This window comes from Haemaphysalis longicornis, unplaced genomic scaffold (genome assembly GCF_048455015.1).
Source record: "Haemaphysalis longicornis isolate Haplotype H1 unplaced genomic scaffold, Haemaphysalis longicornis Haplotype H1 scaffold_14, whole genome shotgun sequence".
Lineage (NCBI taxonomy): Eukaryota > Metazoa > Arthropoda > Arachnida > Ixodida > Ixodidae > Haemaphysalis > Haemaphysalis longicornis.
The window spans coordinates 18,198,132-18,223,567 of NW_027526245.1; the positions used below are offsets into that span (position 1 = coordinate 18,198,132).

The following is a 25,436-nucleotide window of genomic DNA, read 5'->3' on the forward strand; positions in this document are numbered from 1 at the left end:
ATGAATAGAGTGAGTTTTTATAGGGAGGTCTCTTTAAAAATTCTATAGAGATCTTATAGAGATGAAGAGAGTGAGTTTTTATGGGGAGGTTTCTTTTGAAATTTTATAGAGGTCTCATAGAGATGAGGAGAGCGAGTTTTTATAGGGAGGTCTTTTTTGAAATTCTATAGAGATCTTATAGAGATGAGGAGAATGAGATTTTATAGGGAGGTCTCTTCTGAAATTCTATAGAGATCTTATAGAGATGGGGAAAGTGAGTTTTTATAGGGAGGTCTTTTTTGAAATTCTTTAGAGATCTTACAGAGATGAGTCGTTAGGTCATGAGTCTGCCATGAGCTTCTAACGATTCCTTTAGACTCTATAAGAACTCTATAAATGTTTAATAAGATCGGAACATTCATTTTTGTAAGGGTATCTCCCTGAACGTGACAAGCGGGTGTCTGTCCTCGTGCAGTTCCATAGCACAGGAGGTAAAAGCGCAGGCTTGTTGGGTGGGCGTATTTGTTGCCCTCCATTGAAGCGTGAGGGGGTGTCCAGATGAGCTGAACGGAACAGTTTGGGGAGTGGTTTTTTAGCACGCGCAGTGCAGGTCAGGATACACAACCCGACTGGTAATTCCAGTAGGCTTGCTGGAAATCGGTCACTACCCTCCGAACCCCTGGTTCAGTGAGAGCCAAAGTGATGGCTGCCTCTTCTGCTGCCGTCATTTCTTGGGTCCTAAGCGAGGTACACGCAAGGATGTTGGTTCTGGAGGTAGCCACGGTGATGGCGTATTGCTGCCCTCGATATTTGGAGCGTCTGTGTAGATAACTGCATGATCCCCACCGAGGGTCGTGTTTAGCGTTTGAGCCCGTGCTTTTCGGTGACCCTCGTCATGTGAGGGGTTCATATTTCTAAGCAAAGGGAGCATCCTTAGTTTTAGTCACCAAGAGTCTGGGAGTACGTCAAGCGGAGTGACATTCTGGGCTGCCCAGCCAATCTGGTGAAGCATGCGATTACCCACCGCAGTTCTGAGTCGGACCTTCTGGTTTGAGAGATGGCCTTTTCTCAGCTCTTCCACCGTGTTGTGGAGCCCCGTGCTCAGCAGCCTCTCTGTGGACGCACTGATGAGAAGACCAATGGCCTGCTCCACCGCCTTTCTAATCATTATATAAAGCATCTCTATGTCTTCCTTGTCGGGAAGACATGGGGTTGACGTAAGTGACTCTAGAGAGGACAAAAGCTTCAATTAATCGAAAGGTACCATATTCCTTTAAGCCTCGCTTCTTGGTGGCAACTCGCCTGATCATGTGTATGATTTGATCAATGCTGTTTTTGAGGCGCTGCAAGGAGACGTCACTCTTGGTGTTAGCCACGAGATGTAGGCCCAGGCTCTTGATGCTGGGGCTTGGAGTGATGGCCTGGCCATCAAGGAGTATTTGAATGCATTCCTTGATTTGGAGTAAGGGCGGACGACAAGGAGCTCTGATTTTTTACGTGAACACTGGAGGCCACAGGGTTTAGCACATTGGCGTACTAGAAGTGAGATGCCATGCATTGGTGTGAGCTTCCTTTAATTTTTGTAACTCTTAGCACACGAGGAAGGTGCGCACAGGGCCGCTAGATGGGCGTGAGTGGTCGCGTGACGCTTTCACGTGGCATTCAGAGGGAACGCAGGGGGCAAACCCGTAGATGTGCTTGGTGAGTACACCACCTGTCTTCCCTGTCTTCGCGTGGGCTCGTAGCTAAATCGGTAAGACAACGGGCTCTCGCCTTGTTAGTCTAGTAGTTCCAGGTTCGATTCCCGGCGGTGCCAGTAAATTCTTTTATTTGTTCGCTGGAGTTTTCTGGTGACACCAACGGTAGCGAAAGAATCCTTGGGGGGTAGAGGTAAAAAGCTTTGCTTTAAAACAATCAACATGATGGCACCCGAGCGCTCGGCCGGGAAAGAAGGCGCCGATGCGGGCTCGATACGTACACGCGTCCACACCCATGGCACAACTGTAAACGCACTCGCGGTGGGATTTACGGCCTCATAAAATATGTTAGCTAAAATCGCACTCAATGTGAACAAAAGTTTCCTACCTACAACAGGAAAGGGCACGTGTTATCCGTTTGCCACTCGTGGCCGCAAATCCCAGAGATGAGCTGCTTCCAAGCGTTTAAGTAGGGTCCTGGTGGCGCTGGCTGTTGCTTGCTTGTGACGTCAGTAGAGGTCGCGTCTTGCTTCCGTCACGCTGGTTTTGGGAGATAGTTGTCGATTCTTGTCGAATTCGGTGATGAGCAGCGGCCAGGCGGCTTCGGGCTGGTTTGCACGAGGCGAGCCTCGTATTCCTACAACAGGAAAGGGCACGTGTTATCCGTTTGCCACTCGTGGCCGCAAATCCCTTTATTTATTAGAATGTGCTCTGTAGGGTTCTACACAGCGCAAAAATAGAATTACATATTGAAGATGGTTTTTTATTTTTGCCTGAAACATAATTCTCGAGAATATCTTCTACAAACGCTTTGCGAAGACCTTTCTCAAAGGAAAAGAAATTATTCATGCTTGGTGGTACAGTCGCACCTCGTTATAGCGAATACAGATGTAGCGAATTATCGGATATGGCGAACTAAATACGAAGTTTGTTTGGTCATGCTTTATTACAATGACACCTACTCTTTTTATGAAGAAACCGAAACCTCGAGAGCCGCGCGATATTGGTTATAAGGGAAAAATATTTGACTCTTGCGAGGAACGAAACTCGACAGCTAGCGCAATAAAAGCAAAATTTAAAAAAGTGAGTCAAAACAACCATTTTTAATAGCTTGAAAAACTGCACAAGTAGAAAAGGCTCTTTAGTGAGTGCAAACTGTGAAAAACTTAGTTAACTCATACTGTGAAAAGCCACCAGGCAAAGGCCACATTCTCCTTCAAGCAAACATTGGCCGCGTATCTGGTCCTTTCGTTGCAAATGTCGAGAAAAGACGATCGTCTTTATCGACTTTTGCCAAGTAAATACCTCCCTTCGCTTTCCCGTTCACCTCTCATGTTCCTTTTGCGTCGCGGTCCTCCCAAAGTAAAGACGCCAAAGGTTTGCCTAAATCATTTTAAATTTACCGTGTTCCACTTCTCTACGGGTGTCTCGATGCCAACGCTGCCGTACGGCGAAGACGCGCGTGAATCGAGGCGCCCTACTTCAACGTTTATAGAACCGCGTTTCCCTACTGCACGTGCGTCGCAAACAGAACGTGGAACCTATCTAGTGGAACCTTTCGTAACTGTTGGCTCGCAGCGAGGCGCGAGCTGCGGCTGGACAGCGAACCTCCCTGATAGTATTGCCCATCAGTAATGCAAGCCCGCCCGAGGTAACTGTCAGGAAAGCACTCGCACAACAGCGACGCCGACAGATACTCCGGTGTCTTCGTGAGGTTAGGGAAGACCGCACCGAAGAGCATGAGCGCCCGGTTCCTCCCATGCCGGAGAAGTTACCGCGGGCCACACAGACGTTGGTTCGCCGCCTTGCCTCCAACACCGCATTCTCACCTGCGCTCCGCCACAAATTCTACGGCAATGACCCCGGCGAAGGACTCTGTCTGCAGTGTTGCGTGCCTGCAACGGCCGAACATTTGGTGTGGGACTGCCAGTGTTACGCTCTCTTCCGTGCTCGCACACTCGATACACTCCCCGAGGACATTCGCCCGACGACGTACTTCGACTGGGTGCTACCATTAACACGAAACATCACCACGCTCACTTTGTTATGGACCTCTCTTGCCGCGTTTGTCTATGCCGACGAGGGTCCAAGAGGCGTATTGGGTACCTACCACAGACACTCCTACCATCCCACCCGCCCTCCCTGACGACTCAACCACCCTCACAGGCCAGCACTGATGCAGACAGGAAGAGTGCTCTCGCACAGGCCTCAAATAAAGCACGTCTTTCTCTCTCTCTCTCTCTCTCTCTCTCTCTCTCGTAACTGTTGCTGGTTGATTTCTTAAAATGGCGCAAGAAGCTATGGTGGCGCGGGCGACAGCAGGCGACTGCGGAGTGAACTAATTTACTGCCCCGATACTACAGTCCAACCCGGTTATAACGAACCAGGATAGAGCGAATTATGCTATATATTAAACAAAAAAAGATCAGTTACGAAAATACATGCGAAACATATTCCTGATAACGAAGTTCACATCTAATATATCGAATTCGGTGCGCCTAGAATTGCCGCCAAAATGCATGGTCCAGGAGCGGCGATTGACATGTTGATGGGCTGCGATGGACGTGTTGAGCCTCCCATGGAGCGCTGTGACTCCCGGCACATGGCGTAACTGTTTTCGATGCGCATGTCTCATAATTAAATTCTCCCAGTTTGCGAATCCGGACCAATAAGGAAGCATCGATGAATTGTGCTGAAAGGAGTGCCCATATATGATTTCCTGAGTGTTGACGAGAGAGAGAGAGAGAGAGTGAGAAAGAGAGAGAGAGAGAGACAGAGAGAGAGAGACAGAGAGAGAGAGAAACACGTTTTATTCCTGGCCAGCCTTAGTACGGACGGTGGAGCCGCGGAAGATGGCGGGGGGGGGGTGTCTTCGTAGTGCCCGCAGTGGGGACAAGCGGGAGTGGTAAAGAGGGATAGCGATATGTGGGTGAGAATTGATCGAGTGGGGAGGGAATGGGTTTGGATCTGTCTCTAGAGGGATGATTCAATGGGGGATAACGAGGGGTGAGGGGGTGGAAGGGTGGTGCGTGAAAGCCTGAGATGGAGGGTGATTTCACGGAAGGTGAGCAGTAGCTGTAGGTGAGGAGGGGATAGAGAACCTGTCAATATTCTGGAGCGATGAGGAGGGCTGGGGAGTGGTGGATGGGCGGGTTAATTTTGAGGGAGAATAGGACGGTTCTGCCGGTTTAGGTTAGAGCAAGGCGGGATAGTTGGGCCTGTCGGTGTGTTTCTATAAGTTCGGATGCTGTGTTAAAGGTGCCCGTGTGGAGGAGAGCGTCGGAAGCAGCGCTGAGGGGTAGCTGTAGCGTACGGCGATATAGTGCGCGTTGTATGGCCTCTGTTCGTGTTATTTCGGTGCGGGTGATGGCGAGATATGGTAGGGTATACGTGATGCGTGGGGTGAAAAGGGCGTGGGTAATCTTGAGGCGGTCTGACTCCCTAGGGCCATGTCCTCGCGCGGTGACGGGCCGTAGAAGTCCCGAAATGGGGTCTGCGTGGGTCTTGAGCAGGTGGATGGTGTGTGTGTTGAGTCGATTTTGTTGGATAGTGAGACCTAGGTACTTTGATTTGGTTTGCTAGAGGTATGGCAGAGTCCGACAAAGCGACTTGGATGTTGGGTGTCCATTGTTTGGGTCGGTGGGTGGGTGGGAGTAGAAGGAGCTGTGATTTGTGGGGGCAGCAGGATAGCCCTGCCGCCACAGCTGTCGGTGTGATTGTTGTGGCCGGTAGTTGGAGTGTGTGTTGGATATGCGCGTCGCTGCCTCGTGACATCCATACTGTTATATCGTCGGCGTACAAAGCGCTGTGTAGTGTGGGTATTTGTAGGAGATACCGAGCAAGGGGTATTAAAGCTACATTAAAAAGAGTTGGGGAGAGTATTGAACCCTGCGGGGTGCCTTTGGCAGGTAATGGAAATTGAGAGGACTTTAAAGGACCAAGTCGGAGAGTTGCTGTGCGGTCCGCGAGAAAAGCTCGTACGTAACCATAGCAGCGCTCTCCGACTAGCAAAGAGTTGAGGTTGTCCAGAATAGCGGAATGGCTAACATTGTCAAAAGCCTTAGTGAGGTCTACGGCTAGTATAGCTGAAGTGTCTCTTTCGGGTGGGTTTGATAATAGGTGCTGGTGGAGTTGGAGGTGAATGTCGTTGGTGCTGAGGTGGCGTCGGAAGCCGAACATGTTGTGAGGGTAAGCATCGATGTCATCAAGATGTTCAGTTAATCTGCAGAGGGCCATTTGTTTTAGGAGTTTGCCGATGCAAGAGGTGCGGGAAATTGGTCTGAGGTTTTGAGAGTTTAGTGGTTTATGGGGTTTCGGGATGAGGGTAACGGTGGCTGTGTGGTAGGTTTCGGGGAGCGTACTATGAGCCCAGCAGTCGTTAAAGTGTTCGAGCAAAGTATCGATGTACGCGGTGTCGAGGTTTAGGAGAGCTGAATATGTAATACCGTCGGGGCCTGCGGTAGTGTTACGATTTAGGTGGTGCAGGGCGGCCGTAATCTCGGCTTTTGGGAAAGGAGCGTCTAGTTTAAAGTTAGGGGGCGCGTGGTATTGCGGGTGAGGGGCAGAAAGGGGTTGTGGTTGGCCAATGTAGATATCGCGCAGGGTGTCGAGGGGATTCGGGAGGGAGTTGGATAGGTTGTGTGCTAGCGTAACTAGCCGAGATGCAGTTTCTGCTTTGGTCGTCGTGAGGTCAAGGAGGTGGCGAAGGATGTTCCAGGTGCGTTTCAGGCTGGTTCCATTGTGTAAGGAATCGCAGATGGTTAGCCAGCGTGCATTCTGGAGGTGCTGGGCGTATTTATCTACATCTTGTTTGAGTTGTGCGATTCGGAGGTGTAGGTGGCTGTTGTAACGCTGTTTTTTCCAGCGCAGGGTTAGACTAGCTAGAGCTTCCAGGAGGTGAACCATGTGCCCGTCTGGGTTCGGTGCACTTTCTGTAATGTGAGCCTGTGTGGTGCATGCATTGATATCGGCTTTGAGGGTCTTAATCCAAGAGCTAATGTCAAATGTCGGCGAAAGGGAAGTTAGTTGGACAGTCGCACGGCGTAAGGTGCGGAATTTGGGCCAATTAACAAGGGTGCATGAGGTGGGTCGGCATGGTCGTGGTGATGGGAGCGGAAGAAGAATTTGTATGATGTAGTGGTTGCTATTGAGGGTGTCGTCAAGGCGTTGCCATGTTGTGCGTTTGATGTTGTGTGTGAGCGTTAGGTCCGGTGTGCTGTCGCGTTGTACACTGTTGCCAGGGCGCGTGTGTATGTGTGGTTCGTTCTCTAGGGCGAGGCGGGTGGTGTGAATGTCTTCCCAGAAGAGATGGCCTTTTCGTGTGGTGCGGGGGTAATTCCATGCGAGGCGGGGAGCATTGAAATCTCCTACGATGAGGAGGGGGGCATTAGCTGCCTCTGCGAGTGCAGTTTTGAAGAGCTTATGAAAGCTGTGCTGTAATCCTGGGGTGATGTAAATGTTGAGTATGTATAGTATGTTTGGGCCGAATCGTTGGCGATAGTTTTTATGAGAGTGTGGGGAGGGAAAGTACCGTTAAGCTCCACAATATCGGCCGTAAGATTGCGGTGGACCAGTAATGCTATTTCTGATTATATTTGGAGTGTCTTGTATCCCGGGCATTTGATATATGTTCCGGATCTTGCAGGGCTATGATGTGGGGTTGTGTGGCCTGGTGTTCAATGTATGTTGTGAGAAGGGCGCGTTTAGACTTTAAGCCTCGGCCGTTCCACTGCCAGATAACTAACTGTTTAAAGGTCGATCGAGTCATTACGGGCAGGCGGAAGTTGGGGCACGGAGGGTTGGAGGGAGAGGGCTATACTTTGGATGCTGGCTTGCATGCGGGACATTTGGGAGGAGAGGTTCTCTAAAGCTTTAAGGAGGGTGGTGATGGTAGAGGCTTGAGATTGTAACTGGGCTTCTAAAGCCTCTATGCGAGAAGTAAGTTGTGGGATGGTAAGGGGAGAGGGGGTGGTGGGGTCGGTGGCCTGGCGCTTTGCAGGTGGTGCGTTCGTGGTGGGTTCATTAGTTCTTGTTTAGTTCGCTACTTTGAGTTCGGAGTGACGGTCCATTGGCATTGCTGGTACCTCTTGCTGTCAGAAGGGATTGGTGTGGAGGGAGTACGAGCGGGGGGAAGTTCTGCGGGGGGGATGGAGTAGGACGGAGGGGTGCCTGCCCTCGCGCGTTCACCTGGGCGTAGGTTGGGGTTGCAGATTTTTGAGAAACAGGCCGCCCTGGCGATGTCCGTGGGGGTGGCTTGGTAGCCGGCATGAAGGTGGACGGCTAGAAATGGGTTCCCGAGTCTGTCTGGGGAGGTCGGCTGGTCAGGTTAGCCATCTTCGTAGACGAGGGATTGCCTTGTGTTGCCGAAAACGCTGGGTTGTCGCGGTCCGCGATGACTCGGCGGCGGGTGGTCGGGGCTCTTCCGTACCGCTGTGGGTAAGCTGGGTGTCCCGTTGGGTGAGGGCCGGAGCAAATTATGCAGCGAGGGTGGGACGTGTGTGGCGGGGAAGGGTTGAGAGTGCCGCATATGGTGCAGCGATTGTTGACTGCCGCTGAGGGGCATACGTCGGTCCGGTGTCCTACGGTCCAGCAGCGCAGGCAGGCTTCAGTCTTGCGCTTCAGGGGACTGCAGCGTAGTGTTACCATATGGTAGCGTATCCAATAAGGAACTCTGGATCCATGGAAGGTAACCTCTGTGAGGGTGGAGGAGCCCATGCGGCGCGCATCGAGGAGGTGGAAATGGGGCTTCAAGTGTATTAGGTCGCTGAGGATGTCATCAGCGTTCCTGTCCAAAGGAAGACCGGATACTACGCCGGCAGTTGAGTTTGCTGGTACCGCCACATGTGTGGCAAGGGGGTATAACTGGTTGTTGATACGGAGACTGTTGAGCGCCGCATATTGACGGGCGCGGTATTCCAGAGAAGAGCTGATAACAACGAAGTTGGCACGCAGATGTAGCCTTATTTGACCTTGCGGATGAGAGGGAAGGAAGGCTTGCGTTTGCAGGAGGGTTGAGGTCCAATCCCCCTCGGGGTCGAAAGACAATATTGATGTCTCCGTGCGGAAGCGTGGCTGGTGGCTGTGGCGATCGTGGGTGGTTGCTTCGTGCTGTGGCGTTGGGTGAAGAATGTTGAGGATCGGCAGCAGTTGGGCTTCGAAGGGCTCGTCGCCGTCGACGTACTTCAATCCACCGGTAGTCGTCTGCGGTACTGGTAGAAGTCCCGGGAAGGTTGATATCGCCTTCGGCTGGTGTGTCCTTGGGCGTTCGTGGCCATTGGAGCGTCTTTTTGTGAGGGAGGGGGGACCGGAGCGTCAGGTAAAGTGGCCGTCTCTGAGCTCTGCATGGCCGACGCTGGGTCCCCCGCAGGGCGCCGGCTGCAGCGCTGGCTCTGGCGGCGACGAGCACGAGCACGTGCGCGGCGGAGAGTGCGATGTGCCATAGGCGAAGTGGCGGGGTTAGGCCTAGCGTGGCCAGCTCACCTGTAGGAGAAGGTCGCGGCCGCCTTCTCCGCCGAAAGTCGCCGTAGCACGAAGATTCCGGTGTAAGTCGAAAGCGGAAGTTGCAGGGCGTCGATGACACCAAAATCAGGCCGTCACTGTGAGCCCCTCGGACTCCGACACCGTCGCCGATGTCATGGCTGCTGGCGCTGCTTGAAGCACAGAAGAGGCGGATGATGTCGCGAGTGAAAGCCGTCCGACGCTTAATGAAGCCCTTTCGGCAGTCAATGTGCTCCACCAATGTTGCTTCGATATTGAAAGACACGGACTGCAACTGATGCAAATGATGCCATGCTGGTTGAAGCCGCCAAAACGAAAGTGAGAACATGAATCATCGCTTTTTCGAAAAGTGGGTAGTTACAGCGGAAAGTAGCTTGATTGTTTGCAATAAATAGATAGTTTTGTGCATAGTAATGACATACTTTATTATGTTTGTTTCTGCATGCGGGGATGGCAGGACGAGGGGGTGGGGTCCCGCGTATTGCGAACTCGTAACAAAAAACTCGTTATAGGCGGGTTCGGATATTTCGAATTATTGGATGTATCAAACTAATCACGGCGCGTATTTAAGTTCGCTATAACCATGTTTGACTGAACTTCGTTAAAACGAGGCTCGACGGTATATCTTTACGCCATAAGGGATTCATTGCAATTGTAACAATTGTCATTATTTGTCTCATCAAACGCAAAAAGTGGTCATAGAAGTCATCAGCACGACTGAAATTCAAAGTCATGGAACTGCGCTGTCGAGGGTCCTGGTGGTGCTCTGGCGTATTCACACGGCTGTCGCACATGCGTGGGTAAAAAATTTTAGTTTGGTGTATCCGATGCACCCAGAAGTTTAAGAGTGCTTATCACCCTTTGTCATCACAGAGGTTTTTGTTAACTGAGAAAAAGCATTCCTAGATCCCTTATTTATTTATTTATTTCATACTTCCAGCCTGAGAACCAGGCCTTGGGCAGGGTGGGATTACATGTTTACATTCACAAGGACGCAATAGTTACCTGGGTACATATTAATACAACACAGAAAAAATAACACGTCACATTGACAAGATTTGTCAAAGAACAAAAGAAAAGAAAAGAAAACACAACAGAGAAAGCGTATACCTGCACAGAATTTTACGCGCATGACACTTAACGCGCCACGGCAGTAGAGTGAGCCGATAACAACTATTTGCAATTAGAGAACCACGGCATGATGACAAAAATTGCTATACAAGGAATAACTTAAAAAAGGGAAATGTACTCGGAGAAAAACGTTTACACATCGCTCAGAAAAAAAAGGAAAAAAAGAAAAAGGAACGGCAACAATGTTTACATAAGAGAGAACACGATAAGCGCACAACTGTTTTGAAAGGCACCGTTTACAGACAAGAAACCACTACGGCACAGAGAACATGAAAGTCAGAAGCAGCGATTAGCACACAGCAGTATTGAGTATACCCTTAAGGAAGACGTTAGACGAGAACAATGAGACAGCTACTTAAATAGAAATGCTTTTCATGAATATTTCCACAGTAGGGCATTCGACCGCACTCTGAGGTAGGGAATTCCAACTAGCGGCTGTTTGTGGACAGAAGGAATCTTTAAATACGTCTGTGCGACAAGAAAAATCTGTAACTTTTTTCGTGTGATATGAACGCGCCGGGCGGCGATCGGTCATTGTGAGGTAGTTTGCTTTGTCTATGCCAAGTGTATCATGGTATATCAAATAAAACAACTTTATCCTGTCGCGGTGACGTCGCGTTTATAATTTTCCTAAGTTTGCGGCCTGAAGGAGACTCGATAGGGATACGCGCCAGCTATAAGAATTAAAAATAAATCTGACGGCTTTTCTCTGTACTCTTTCTAGTTTGTCGATGTTCGTTCGCATATACGGGTCCCATACCGGCGTGACATATTCTAATACAAGTCTAATGTATGTTTTGTAGGCTAGTAATTTCACTTCCTTGGTTGAATTTCCCAATGTTCGTCTTAAATAGCCGAGCTTTTCCATTGCCTTATTTGTGATATCCGTCGTATGCTCATTCAACCGTAAATCAGAAGTAAAAACAACACCTAAATATTTGTCCCTAGACACTGCGTCTAAATGTGCTGGATGTAGGAGCTCCGCGAAAGTAAACCACTGCTGCTTTTTTTTTCTGCTTATTCTCATTTGTGAAACGTGTCATTTTACCAACTACTTTATTGAGTGTTGCTATCACTCTCTGTAGAGCATCTTTCCGGCGCAGGTAAAATTGGGCCACATACTCGACACCACTCGTGGAATGCAAAACTAGCCCACGCTCTGGGCGCATTAGCATGCCGCACTATTCAGAGAGACAGGCAACGCTGCAGTGAGGGTCGAGCTGACTCTCCTCACCATTGGGGTTTTCATCTAGCGGGAGCAGGTAGACGAATTTATTAAAGCAACTCCGTCCGTACATATTGGGACGCCCGCCCGCATGTCCCAATATGTACGGACGGAGGTCCGTACATATTGGGACATGCGGGCGGGCGTTTTTATAAGGCTGCATTACTTATTGGCTTCGGCGTCGATCAGTACTCCTTGTTGAAATGCTGCTTGAGGAATCCAAACCCGTTCTTTGTGACGAGACAAAAGATTCATCCTTGCCTTCCACACTCTACAGCGGCGTTTTTCGCGCAGTTGGGCGGCCGTCAGCCACGGCGATACCGATCATGCCCATTCGAGAAGGAGCTACCGATTGGTGCAGTTGTCAGCACTCTTTCAAAAAATGGCGCAGCTTGCACTGGCGGTGTAAGCGTAAGAAACCGCAGAGCTGGGGGTCGACCTAGTTTCTCTCCACACTGGCTGCGGATCCCAGGAGAGAAGAAACAGAAAGAGCACGAATATACACTTTCCTCGTACGGCGAGTGGTAACTTAAGGCTGTCACTCTAAATTTTAACTGCCGCCAAGACGTCGTCGCCGCTGACCGAGTCAAGCCCGCTCACGTCTGCTCCCTTCGATCTACCCAGGGCTTCCCCGTCTCAGCGAACCCACCCCAGATAGCCTACGTTCAACCCACAAAACACGTACGTGGGCAAGATAACGGCCTCCCTGTAGCAACCGGCGCGTCACAGGTCCGCCGCTCTGAGAAAGGCGCGTTCCCACTAGGCCGACACGACGGCGACGACGGCGAGTCGCCAAACCATCGGCCAACTGCTGAGTTGACCGACCGCGCGGTCATGCTAGCCGACGGCGACACAAACACGTCGGCCGATGGAAAGTCGCCGTAGTGTGACTCACTCGCCGACCGAAGACGCAAACAAAACCGGTCGCCCGACCGGTTGCAGGACGCGTCGCCGGGAATCGACCGAGAAGCGAAAACTGCTCCCCGACAACATTCGTGCCGCAATGAATGCGGCTCTATTTTGATAGTTTCTGGAGTGTAATAAACTCAGTAACGTCCATGAAGCCCATACAACTCAACACTAGCGCTGATGCAATCCGTATTTTGGCGTTCGACGCTTCGGTCGTGCTCTTCGGCGACGCCGCTACCCCGGAGCTGCAACCTGCAAATGCGTGTGCGATCGGCTCGCCTGTAGAAAATGTAATGTCAGTTTCGTGAAGAAGAAGAGTTACGTAGGGTAATTTTGGTAATAAGGAATCAATATCGGCCAAGGTTTTTCATGTGAAACGTAAAACCAAAGTACGGCAAGAGCTATCCCCGCAGTGGGAAATCGCAGTCGCAGCCGCGCACACACATTATTGCGAGCGCTTTCTCGAAGCAGCGGAGTTGATGGCGATAAGCTATTGTGGGGGCTTCGGGGAACCTTGCTGTGCAAGCGCTATTTAAGAAATTTCAGTTTACCAGCCAGGAATTCTGTAAACCAGCTAGTAAACACCGACGTATGACACGGAAGGATGGGCCTTCATCCATTACCGAGGCTCTTTCGAACCGACGCACCATTTGAGCAGTGGCGCAGTGCTCTCGCGCGTCGCACCCCTGCGCTCACGTTGGGGGTTCAATTCCCGGCGGGGCGAGTTCTTTTTTATTTTTTTTTGTGCGTGTGTGTGTGTGTGTGAGCGGTTGTTTAGGGCGTATGGTTTGCGCATCTAATTTGGGAATCGCGTGATTTTGAGAAGCAACTACCTTTGCAATGAAATATTTCCTTCGAAACAGCGAGTGGCGTCTTGAGCCACAACAATTAATTTCCCTTTTCTTAATCGCACCGTGTTTCTCGAAAATGCGGTACCATGGTGCAAAGTAAGGCCTTCTCCATTAGAGGAGGTAAAATTTCTGCTGACGTACGCACTAATGCATATTTTACGTGCTACAGAGGTCTTTTCGCCGGGGGTTAACATCCATATTATTACTGCCGCGGCAGCAGCGCACAGCTCTTTTCTTTGTCCGTGATCTAACAAGACGTTGAGGAGTACATACAGTACAAGCAACGCACACGCCAGTACGCACGAATGGCTTCAGTCGTGCTGTGGTGACACGATACTCCAAGTTTGACTAGAGAAAGAAAGAGATCCCCGGCGGAGAGGCGAGGCGGCGGAGTCGGCCGTCGCGGGGCCGTCGGTGTGAGACGTCGCGAGGCCGTCGGTGCGGTGTGACTAGCGCGTCGGCCGACATCGCGAAGACACCGACGCCTCGCCGATTTCTCGCCGACGCCGACGGTTGGGCAACGGTCGGCGTCGGCGCGGTGTGACATGGCCGCCGACAGCTCGCCGACACGGTGTTGGCCGACCAAATCGGCCGATGGTCGGGCTAGTGTGACCGCGCCTGAAGACGACTACGACGGAGGTGGGAGCTCCTCACGCAGCGCTGGCCTGGACGTCGCCGGGCGCTTCTCCAGAGCCATGCGCTCAGGTGCGCTCGGTATTTTTTGATGATGCCACTGCGCGAACTTCTTGCCGGGCGCCTCGTGCCGGATTCTTACTTGGTATTCGATTGCTAATGCTAACGCACCAAGCTTATGCTTGAACATCGCTGCTGTTAAAATAGATTGCGCACGAAATTTTCTGGTCTAGTGTGCAAAAACGGGAAAACCGATTGATGTCAGTTTGTTTCAGTTGGCGCACAATAAATGAATATCTGATTAGGGCCGCTTCTTCAGTTTGTAATATGAATTCGGTTGTTTTTTAATTTCGGCGAGGCAGTTCTCCCCTCAGGCAATTGTGCTGCGTGGTCTTTGCCACAAGCTTTTGTGTGGCTTAAATTGGCGGCTTTTTGGGCCGCGGGGGAGCTGAAGTTCTCCTCGAGGTAGCGTGGTCGGCGGTGGGTAAATGATGCCGTGTCGAATATATGTCTGCAATACTTCGTCACAATTTTTTTTTGTTTGCGTGTGTGTGTCAGGGATGACGTACAGCGGGTATTTTGATGGCTTTACTGCAAAAACTGATGTTTGATAAAACGATCTAACCGTGATACGCTCGGCGCCCATGGGCAACAAGCAGAACCGTGTGCCAGTGTAACAGACTTCAGGCTACATATCTCTGCTGGAGTTAATACAGGTATTTTTGGGTGAACTTCGTAAGTATTTGGCACACAACATAATTTGTATTAAATCTTATCGATACACCGTGCACTGCCACCAACTATAAACAAAACTTCCTCTTTCTAGCATTTCGAGCTGCTCTGCAGCACAATTTAGCCGTGTAACTAATGTACAACATAAATAAACTAAACGACACAGCTCCTGGAGGGCGTCATATAAGGACATATTAAGAGTCCGCCGCTGGGCAACCAGACAAGCGTTCGCTTTTGCGTTGCTTAGTTTGATGTAGCCGACAGAGACATCACATTTGGGTAACAGACTGAACTCTTGACTGGAGTGAGTAAGTGAACAACTTTATTTTGCCCGAATCGGGGATGGGGAAAGAAGGGAGGTAGAATCCCCTTCAGTAGCCCCCTTTCCCCTTCCCCTCAGATTTTCTGGGGAAAGGGACAACCTAGGGAGGTGTCACTGTGAAAATCGCCAAGGCCAGTTCACGCAAAACTTAGAGCTGGGTTTACCGCAATGTGACTGCAGCAACGGTGGAGATGTTACTAATACCAGAGTCCTTCAATGCTTTAAAAGCATTGAAGGACTCTGCTAGTACCATCTGCGGCACAGGCAAGTTTTAGTGACGTATTTTAGTTTGGAAAGAAGGTAGAATTTTCTGCAACTACTCCAAAGTAGGTGTACAGAAAGAGCTCAGCAGAACAAAATTGCCTAAAATCTTGCGTGTTAAAGCACACAAGCAACTAAAAAGATCCTAGTCTGGCTCATTTATTAACATTTCAATAAAATAATGCGTAAAGTAGGGGTAAACCCGCACGGGCGATGCCTACAGAGCATAGGGTGTATTCACAGAGCTTTGGGCTGCGCGGCGGCGCTACCTGCGCGGCGGCGACGACGCCATATTTGAGGTTGCACTCCGCCGCGCGGGCAGCGCGTTTCCCGACGCGAAACGTGGTTTGCAGCGTGCTGCTGGCAAGAACGTTCGTGTGGAAGGCGTTTTATCTGCGTGATTTGTGGGTTTGCGAATGCCTCGTCCTACCGAGTAGCTCGCATTGTTCTCGCTTCAAAAATCCGGACTGCGCTGGTCTCCTACAACCGCAGACCCGAAGCGGCCGCACGACAAAATAAAAAAAGCGCGCCGTGTATTTTTATCCTTTCGCTGTTTCGAAGCAATGGCTAGGGCAGTGCTTGAAGGCTGTCTGTCTTCATTCGACGAATTCCCAAAAAGTTATCGATAATATGGTTAATCAGTATCGAATCTGCTGGAACCCGTTTCATCCAGGTGGGCTCCGGGACGATGGGCGCCGGAGCTTTCACTTCGCACCTCGTCACATGTTTTAAACATTCGCATGCTTAAAATGTTCACAAATTAAGGTAGCCGGCGTACTTTATGGATGAGACGAACCATACTGGCCTCCCAGCCTCAACATGGGCTATACTTCCAGTGTTGAGGTGAATGCACGCGTACATGCAATATCGCTTCCCAGGTAATTGCGGGCATCCAAATTGATCCAATTCTTCTTCGTCGCCTTCGACTGTTCTCTAATGACCAAGCGTGTTACGTGATCAGACACTAAAGCTTGACGCTGGGTACACAGTTTGACTACTTCAAAAAAAGCGCAGAGACTAAAAAATATTAACGTATGCAGGGACAAACTAGAGCAGCCTTTGTCACTTGTCTTTGCGCTGCTTTCGAAGTAGCCAAAGCGTACGTGTTCCATAATTTTGTTCTGCTTATAATTTCCGCTTCATCTTTACCGAAAGGAAAATACATGAAAATCATCGGTGGGATCTTTGTCGTCGCCGCCATACCTAATTTTATCACGTACTTACCTCGCGATAGTTTCCACCCAGACCCTGTGCGTAATTTTTCCGCTTCATTAGGAGCTCAAATGGACGACGTTCGTTCGTTCAACGCACAGAACACTGTCGCCAGAGCACCTCACCGTCTCTCACACTCCTCAAGAAGTGCGCAACATGCCTGGGTGACACGGTAAAACCAGCTCCTCTCTCACACGCCACCACCACATCAAATATTCTCGCAGCCTTGGGTGAAGAAATTTTCTCGACTCGCGCCACGGTCGCTTCAAGCAACGGAGGAAATAATGAAATCGGCGCACGGGGATGACACCCAGATAGCGCGAAATCGCCAAAACGGACCGGGTTATGCACGCCGCTGGCTGCGCCTGTCAAACCATCAGGCAGTTGCATTCGTCGCGCGAAATCATACCGTCTTCAAGCACTGTCCTGGCCTTCGCTTCGAAACAACAACAACAAAAAAACGGCGCGTTTGCTTTCGTCGTTCGGCCTGCTCCGGGTCTGCGGTTGTAAACATGAACAGCGCACACGGAATTTCGTAGCGAAAGCGATGCTGGCTACTCGTTACGACCAGGCATCCTCAAATACACGAATCACGCCGAGAAAAACACCGTCCACACGAACGTTCTTGCCAGCACCACGCCGCAAACAACATTTCACGTTAGGAAACGCGCTGCCCGCGCGGCGGAGTGCAACCTCAAATATGGCGTCGCCGCCGCCGCGCAGGTAGCGCCGCCGCTCGGTCCAAGGCTATGTGAATACACCCTATAAGTCAAGGCAAAAGAAGCAGCCGCGCCAGGCCCGCCGTGATCGGCGCGCACACTCCAGAGAGGGGGAGGCCCACGCCCCGCGACCGCTGCGTGCGAGAGTAGGATTCCCCCTCGCCCGATGGAACGGTGGAACCCGATGGAACCACGCGAACCAGTTCAGGCGGTGCCTCACTTCGCCGTTCGTTTCAGCGGTGCATTTCGCGGCACCTGAACCGCGCCGTTCGATTCGCCGGTGGTGCCGACGGGTGAAGGACGGGTTCATGGCTTTGCTTGCACTCCTAGCCGAGGAGGTGCAGAAGCAGACGAAAAATGTGCAGGTCTGGTTCCACCGATACCATTGAGCGCGTAATACACCACAGCGATGTGATGACTGAGCGTTGAACAAAAACTGCCGTTTCTGCGAAACTTTGTAAACCAGATGCATAACATGTAATAGCCTCAACAAGTATTTCGTTATGAAGGTGCTCACAAAAGCACCACGAATTATTCAGCACTATAGCAGTTATGGCTTCGCCCGAACGGCAAATGAGGAAAGGGAAGACGTTTAGTCCTTCTCAAATTCAAGTCACTGGTAATTTTGTACTTCACGCCTCAAATTAGAAAAATAAGATGTTCACGAAAGCGGTTTGAGTGCCACAGAACACCTGGAAATGGGTTCCCTGCAATTTCTTCTTTTCCCTAAGATAGGCCTCTCTCGACATTTTTAATGCTTTGTACGGCGTTGACAAAGAAGTGCGATTTCGTTTTCTGTCGAAGGACATCAATAAGACTACACCTTCGCCGTATTCTGAAAGTTAACTGCTGCAGTGCCGTTTCATATATATGTCGGTGAAGTTCATTATATTATGTGGTGTGCGCGTGTATATTAAACACGCAAGGGCATCTTCGGTCAAGAAGTACCAAATATATATGCGGTTCATTGTTCCAGTTGATGCATGAAAGAGTGCATAGTTCACTGCCGTGCACGAGTTATGTGGAAGACACGAGCAAAAAATATACAAACGCACTCTCCACAACCGTTTACTGGAACATAAGTGGAACAGTAACCGGAACCGCCGACATCGCATGACCCCATTTTTGCGATTCCAGATAAAAACCACAAACATAAAGAAAACAAGTTGATGGTTCCAGATAAGATTCACCTATATACCTTGTTCCAGTTATTTTTTCGTTCGGATCCACATAATATATGTGGATCACCCTTTTTAACTGGAACTTATATGGAACCCGATTAACAGTCGCTCTATGGAAAATCTCCGCGCGGAATTCCGCGACGAATTCCTCCCCGCTAACTATGAGTACCGCCTGCGGCGAGAGTTGGAGCAACGCACCCAGCATCCGGACGAATCGCTGCTGGAGTACGTAAGGGCCATGGACGAACTTTATCGTCTCGCGGAACCACTCGCCACGAACGCGGAGAAGGTAGAGCGCGTCACGCGACAAGCTCACCCGACTTTCGTGGCTTACCTGAGAGGCGGCGGTTTCAGAAATTTGGATGAGCTTGCCTCCGAAGCTAAGCGTATTCAGGGGGACATCCTCGCTGCGCGAGCTTATCGGCCACCACCGCCCGCTGCTCATTCACTCGAGCCTCGTTGCGCGTGGACAGGTGCGCCTTCGGCGCGGTCGAACAGTACAGACGGGTCGGTAGCGGTCGCGGATGAATTTCGAGACATCTGGCAATTGTCAGATCGCGCCCTAGACCCCTACTCGTACGCGTTACGGTCAGCACATGCTACCGCGGAGCGCTACCAGCCGTGCCGAGGCCAGCACACGGACCCGAGGGCGGTCGCACAACCTCCGCTCGCCCCCGAACGCGATGCTCTGCGTGATCGGGGCAACCAGCGGCAAGGCCGTAGCAACCGCTGCTACCGCTGCGATGAGCCTGGTCATTTTGTCCGCGACTGTAGGCACCCGCCGTCCCGAGACCACGGGCGTTCGGGAAACGGAAGGGGCCGCCGGTAGATCACATTGGGCAGCCTGCGGTCGTCCCGAGTATGAATGCTTCACTCGCGCCGTTGGCTTGTCGTGTTGGAAGTTCCGCCGACGGGCCGGCGCCGTACATCGAGTTAACCACAGCCCGCAAGAAGTTCGCCGCTTTGTTAGACACTGGGGCAACTGCTTCTTTGATCGGCGACGAAGTGTTAGCGCATCTCCAAGACAACAAAGTTCATCTCCGAGCGTGCGGCACGACATTTCGGCTTGCGAGCGGCACGGCACAATCGAGCGGTGCCGCGAGGCTTGTTTTCGGCGGGAGAGACGTGTACGGCGACGTGCTTCCTTCCTTCCTTCGTTCCAGCATATCGGATTCCCCTCCTGAAATACTCCTTTCTCCGTTGTCATAGGTTATGGCCCGGACCTAAAGCGATCTAAAACGTACCAGTTCACCACTAACAGCAACAACAATACGTCAAATTGTGTTTAGGAAGAAAAATTTCCCAATGAAAAAAAATTTAAAGGTAAACCCGCAGGGGCTCGAACACAGGCCGTCAGGGCCAGTGTTCAATGCCCAGAGACTACAGAGACCAAGAAACTACCTCGAGACTACAGAGCTTTCTTTTTTAAATGCAGAGCCACAACGCGCGCCTATTTTAGCACAATGGTGTCCGCAGTGACATCACACATGATACGGGGGCGCGCCGTGCAGAAACACGCTCTCCCGGGAGCGGTTCCTCGTGACGAATATGTACCCTTTTGAGCGTTTTCTCTTCAATAACAGCTCAGTTGTTGAATACAAACGCTTGCTAATTCGATTCTGGAGACCCCATAGGGTCGACCCAGTCTATTCTCGCGTTCATTGTCAATTACATAGCACGACTATAAAAGTTGACGGTCCTACCACAAAAGTTCACAGTTCACAGCCTCTCGAGTCGGCAACCTGCCGCCCGCCGCGAAGTATTATGTGGCCGCCGGCATGACGTCAGAACCCCCCCTCCTCTTGCAATATCCTATATGAAGGCTGACATGGCAACATTAACAGCGAAGCTGTTTATCAAATTCTTGGAGTGTCGTGTCCGTAGTTATAAATGCCGAGCGCACGTGACCGCGTGCGTCACGGCGGCCGCCCAGCGTCCCCGGGGCACGTTTGTCAAGTAGTTAGGGAGATTGACCAAGATTGAGAAAAAAAAACTCAATCGTTGGCTGTAATCGTGCCAACACTTGCTAAGAACGAGAAAGACACGTCATAGCGCACGCCCCTTCCAGGAGATGTCCAGTGATTATCACTCAAAAAAAAAGAATGAAGCTAACACTTATACCATCAATGATGAAATAAGTGTCCTTGCGACAGTGACAAAGCAAATCAGCTGCAGTCGTAGACTTACCCGTCATGATGGTCGTAAAGGTTTCGTACAGCCTCGCTAACTATTTCAGCCTCAAATGCGATTAGACAGGAGCAAAGCAAGACACTTCCTGTTGACATTGCCCTCCCCCCTAATCTTCACACTTAGCTAGACAACATCGTCACTCCCTTTCTTTGCACTTGTCCAAGAAATGCAGGCGTCCCCCATCCCCGCTCTTGCCGTGTCGGCTTCATACAACTCTGCCCTCCACGTGGAAAGGTTGCTGACGCGTGCTCTAGAGAATAAAGCAAAATTGTGCGTTGACGGTGGGAAGGACATGTCAAACGATAGCTTGACGCAGACTTGTAAATTGCACGTGAATGGTATCACATCACTCAATTGACCAGCTTAGTGGACACGTACATACCTAGTGTATGCTATTGATGCGTACACTCTTCCTTCCTCCTCCGATCACAAGATCCTCCCTTGAGGAATGAAGGTGCAGTTTGAAACTCTTTTACGTCAGAAGTGCTGAGTGCCTTTTTTCGATTCACAGGTTTTCAGTAGGTATTGCCACAACCTTCCCTATCCCCAAAGTTTTAGAGCAACCTAAGAGAGCACATCGTGGTGTGTGTCCTCGGGTAGGACCATGCCGGTTGAAGTTGGACACCCACCTCTCCTCGTACCTCTTTAAGATGTCGTGTGGGTCACCCTCGGACACGCGGCTGCCGCGTCTATGGCTCCGGCGTGGGAGGCACGGACAAGACAAAGGGGCAAAGTCCAGTGGGTTTATTCCCAAAACACCCTATAGCGCCCCCTTCTTCCACGTTGGTGGGTCCCCGTTGCTTGTTCGACTACGGCGCCACCGGTGGCCGACGGTTGGTCCAGGCTGAGCCGGGATGCTCCGCCACCGCACGCCGTCTTATTCCCCCCGTGGCAGTCATCCGATGTCATCTTATTCTTGCTCCGTGGTCGAAGCTAACCACGTACAGGGTCGGATCGCGAGTTTCCACAATTCTCGCACTCCTCCTCCCTAAACACAGGACGCCATTTGAATCTAAACAGCGCCACGCTGCACACGAGTCCTTCCCCAACATAAAGGTACGAAACACAGCAGCAAACGTCGCTCCCATGACAGTTCACCCCAAATATTCGGCTAATGATGCCGTATCCGCGAAGCTCGCCTGATGAGCCTACAAGCGCCTTGTACTAGCTCGATTATCTTACGGTTGGGAAGCACAGCGGTTTGGCATGTCGAGAACAAGCCACAGCCGAAGAATGCGAAGGTCCCGCTCTCAGCGCGAGGCGTTCTCTCCAACGGCGGGTCCCTCAGCCTCCTGGGTTCCATGGCTGCTTCGGCGGCTGGTGCTCCCGAACAGCTGGAGAGTGGGTTGCCCCGCAGAGCTGTGGCAGCAGCTGGCAGCAGTTCAACACGCTGCGCGTGGTGCTACCTTCACTAGCCGGCCCCGCCGAGTAGTTCGGCTGGTCCGTCCTCGCTGTCCATGCTGGTGGCGTCTGGCCACTGGCGTGACTCCAGGTGCCATCCGTGTGCGGGAAGTTCCGCCGTCAGCATTCGATGGGAGAAATTGCCGTTCTTGGGGGAGCGAGCAGCGGATTTCAACCAACTCCTGTCACTGGCGGGGAAGCCTACTTGGAAGCAGCTCGTCTGACTCAAAGGGCTGGTGAAGAGCTTTTCAAAACAAAAATTTGTTGGGGTCATTACAATATGGTTTTCTTGACGCTGAATTCGAAAAACATGTTTATTTTATGTGTAAATACACCCAAACCATCTTTTTTCGTCAAAACAAACGACCCCTGCCCGCGGGCGAGAGCCCTGGTTGCCTTTCGCGATTGGCTGGCGGCAGGTGACGTCATATTCGGAAGTGCAGGCGGTGCGGCGACCGCTCGGCCTGAAGATCTCATTCTGTTCCCGTTCAGACGCGGGCCAGAAGGTCCTCTGTTGAATGAAGGGCTCACACAATCTTTCCTTAGAGTAGGAGAGCCTGATGGAAGTATAAACGCAACAGGTTCGCTCGCGGCGAGCTTTAGAAAGGGGTTCTCCCCCACGACTCATGGCCGACTTGTTTCTCGGGTGCAGGGAAGTTGCGCAGATATTGGTTCACCGCTTTCACTACCAGCGCTGATCTCAATTCCTAGCACAATTTTTCAACCCACCATCATCCCCATCCTCGAATGTGGAACTTTTTACATTTCTACAGGCGGCAACTAGCTCTGTGCAGCGGCCTGCGATGCCCACAGGCAGCGGCCGCCGCCGGTCGCCGCGTCGCGCAGAGGTGCTGGTGCCGGGTCGCTGCTCGGCCAGTCAGCGGAACGTGTAATTGCTGCACATACGCATGTTTTAGAATAGGGGAGCCGAACGTTGGTCGGCCCCCCAAAAGGTAGAGGAACCAAAGCGCAGCACGCTGGTCCCCGACGAGCTTTAAAGGGGCTCTGGAAGGCGTTTTGAGCACACTAAATGAACTAGCGCAATCGTTAGATTGGGTCGTCAACGTCATCTGTGCCAAGTATTACTCTTTTACGCGCAGCGGAAAGCTCACACTTTTGTTGCAAAGTTTGTCGCTTTTTTCTCACCCTTTCCTTCGTGTTTTTGGACGCCGCCATCTTCACATGTCTACATCATCGATTCCCAGATGTTCGGCATGAGCTAGACATCCTGCTATTGGGCGGCTTTTTCACGCACTTCCGGCAAAGAGATGAGTCGTCTGCTCAGCGTCGGCTCGCCGGCTGATCTGCCGGCGGAGTGCCGGAGTGCTTGGACATTTTACGACAAACGAAACAAGTGTAAACAAACGTTTAACCGTTTGTATTAAATGCAGCACGGCCATAACACGACATGGATATTCCCTTACCTGAGTACGTTCCGTAAAGAACGCGTTGAAGCCCCGTGGCACTTCTTTCGTGCAATCGCAGAGAACGCCCTGAGCCGAATGCCCGGGTTTGACGCATACATTTTATTCTACTTCAAAACAATCCACAGATGGGTTTCGAACGAACACAATGTCACAACATGCGTTGCAAGTCTGAACCGCGATTGAAAGACGATGGGTTGCCTCCTCCTGCCCGTCGTAAATTCGGCACTCACCTCGCGCGCGGTTTGCGGGGACGAACAAGTGGAGATCAGTGGGACGAACAGCAAGTCACTTAACTCCGGCGCACAAGCCGAGATGGCTTTTAGCCACGCACACTGCACATACCCCATGCGAAGTTGAGTCGTACGTCGCTCGAGAAAGATAACCCAGACCATGGGAAGCACTATCCACCCGCAGAAGCACAACGTCGCATTGCATCGCGAAACAAAGACGTCCACAACACACACACACCATCGCCTCCTGTAATGTCAAACGCATCTCGCACTTCCCAATGGGAGTGGGTGGTACGCCTGCAGTGCCCACATGTCGCGAGGTGGGGCCCCGAGCTGAACCGGGAACACGCAACCGTAACTGAGTTCTACAGTGGTTTGTGCCTTGTTGTCAAGGCAACCGATGTTTGAGATTCTCAAAGAAGTGGCGCTCGCTCCAGCGCTAGAAAGCTCAGAGCCGCGGTGAGCATGCTTTGCCAACGTTGCCGCTCTCCGCCACGCGTCGCCCCAAGCTGAACTGGTCACATGATTGAAGGGTTTTGTGCACGGGTTCTGTATCGATTTAAAATGTCTTTTTCACATGCCGCCGGCAGGAATTACGACCGCCGCAAAATAAGACCCGGCACCAGCGGGGCCACATCTGATACGGCACTTTTTGGATAAACAGTGTCGGTGCATCAAAGGGAACGAGCGCACGATCTTCCCCGTACGGCTGCGAGTTCGCCGCCGATAAAAAGTCACGTGCCACCGATAGCAACTGCACCAACGCACACCGCGAAAGGGCAAGGCCAGGCCGCTGCACAAATGGGGCCAGATTTTTCGTTCGCTTTTCCAGCCTTGAGCGGTGTGGGGGATTCATGGTGTCAACAAAGCTTGCCCGTAGCAGACGGCTGTGTGAGCAGCGCAATAGCGGAAGTACGTCACCGCCGAGGAGCGCAGCATCATGGGAGGGAGGGCTCCCTCGCCGTCAACAGCGGAGAGTAAGTTGAAAGGAGGAGGAAAGGCGGCGCGACGATAATGCGCGGTTTTTGATTTACGATTTCTCAGCTAATACTCATCGCTTCAACAAAATTCTTGCGGGAGGAGATTGCAAATACATTGCTTTATTTGGTTACATGTACATCCACGCATCGGCGGAAGGTATTTCAGGACCCCTTTAAAACGCCTTCCTCAACAGCTCCAGCCGGCTCAGGTTGCACGGGGTCGCCGCTGATGTTGGGAACTTTAGGCTTAGCACCTTTCCTCCATGCTTAGCACCAAGGGAGATAGTTGGTCGCTGCTATCTCTACAATTGCGAATGACTATCCTTAACACAGTTTTCCACCACACTATCACCCCTTTTATCGCATGTGGAACCTTATTCCTACGTCGGTAGTCATTCTAGCGATCGGCGCTATGGTCATTCTTGCGCGCAGGTAACGCCATCCATCGGCCTCTCGCCGCATCTCGTGCTCGGGCAGGTTCGTTTGCCGCCGTCGACGAGCCTCCGCGACCGGTCGGCGCTCCGCATCGCGATACAAATTCGATCACCTCTTTCGAAATCACCTTGGATGACAATCCCTAGCACAATTTTTCACCACACTATCATCCTCACTTGCACGTTTACCTTGCTTTTCGCGACGGGCTTAATTCTGGACGGCAGCGAAGAGCGGTCGCTGCCGCGGCATGTGTGGTGCGAGCCGTTTCGTGCGCCGTACGGGCATGCACGACCGGCGAGTGTGCGGAGTGCTTCCGCGCGCAGATAACGCTTCATGCTTTCAGCTTGCTTGATTTCTTCTTAAAATCTAGCTATTCAGCTAAGCTGTCGTCACAGCCAACAACGTTGATGGGGAAAATGAGCAA

General features: G+C 51.4%; 2 protein-coding genes across 2 annotated transcripts; both read left to right on the top strand.

Annotated features, from left to right (window-relative positions):
- Nucleotides 1-9,117, top strand: LOC144164791 (uncharacterized). The gene is made up of 5 exons (XM_077695058.1): nt 1-9; nt 455-486; nt 3,318-3,771; nt 5,796-5,864; nt 9,043-9,117. Exons 1-5 carry the CDS (start codon nt 1-3, stop codon nt 9,115-9,117), a joined length of 639 nt encoding a protein of 212 aa, XP_077551184.1.
- Nucleotides 9,118-18,461: 9,344 nt separating this feature from the next.
- LOC144164792 (uncharacterized) lies at nt 18,462-19,178 on the top strand. Its single transcript, XM_077695059.1, has one exon. It carries the CDS (start codon nt 18,462-18,464, stop codon nt 19,176-19,178), a length of 717 nt encoding a protein of 238 aa, XP_077551185.1.
- The last annotated feature ends 6,258 nt before the right edge of the window (nt 19,179-25,436 follow it).

What these genes read in the sequence shown, in the direction of transcription:
- LOC144164791 (XM_077695058.1), top strand. An exon ending in GGAGGTAAAAGCGCAGGCTT is followed by an intron (nt 487 to 3,317) that starts GTTGGGTGGGCG and finishes CAGTAATGCAAG; the next exon opens with CCCGCCCGAGGTAACTGTCA. An exon ending in CCGACGAGGGTCCAAGAGGC is followed by an intron (nt 3,772 to 5,795) that starts GTATTGGGTACC and finishes GTTTGATAATAG; the next exon opens with GTGCTGGTGGAGTTGGAGGT.
- LOC144164792 (XM_077695059.1), top strand. Translation starts at nt 18,462, where the DNA reads ATGGAAAATCTCCGCGCGGAATTCCGCGACGAATTCCTCCCCGCTAAC.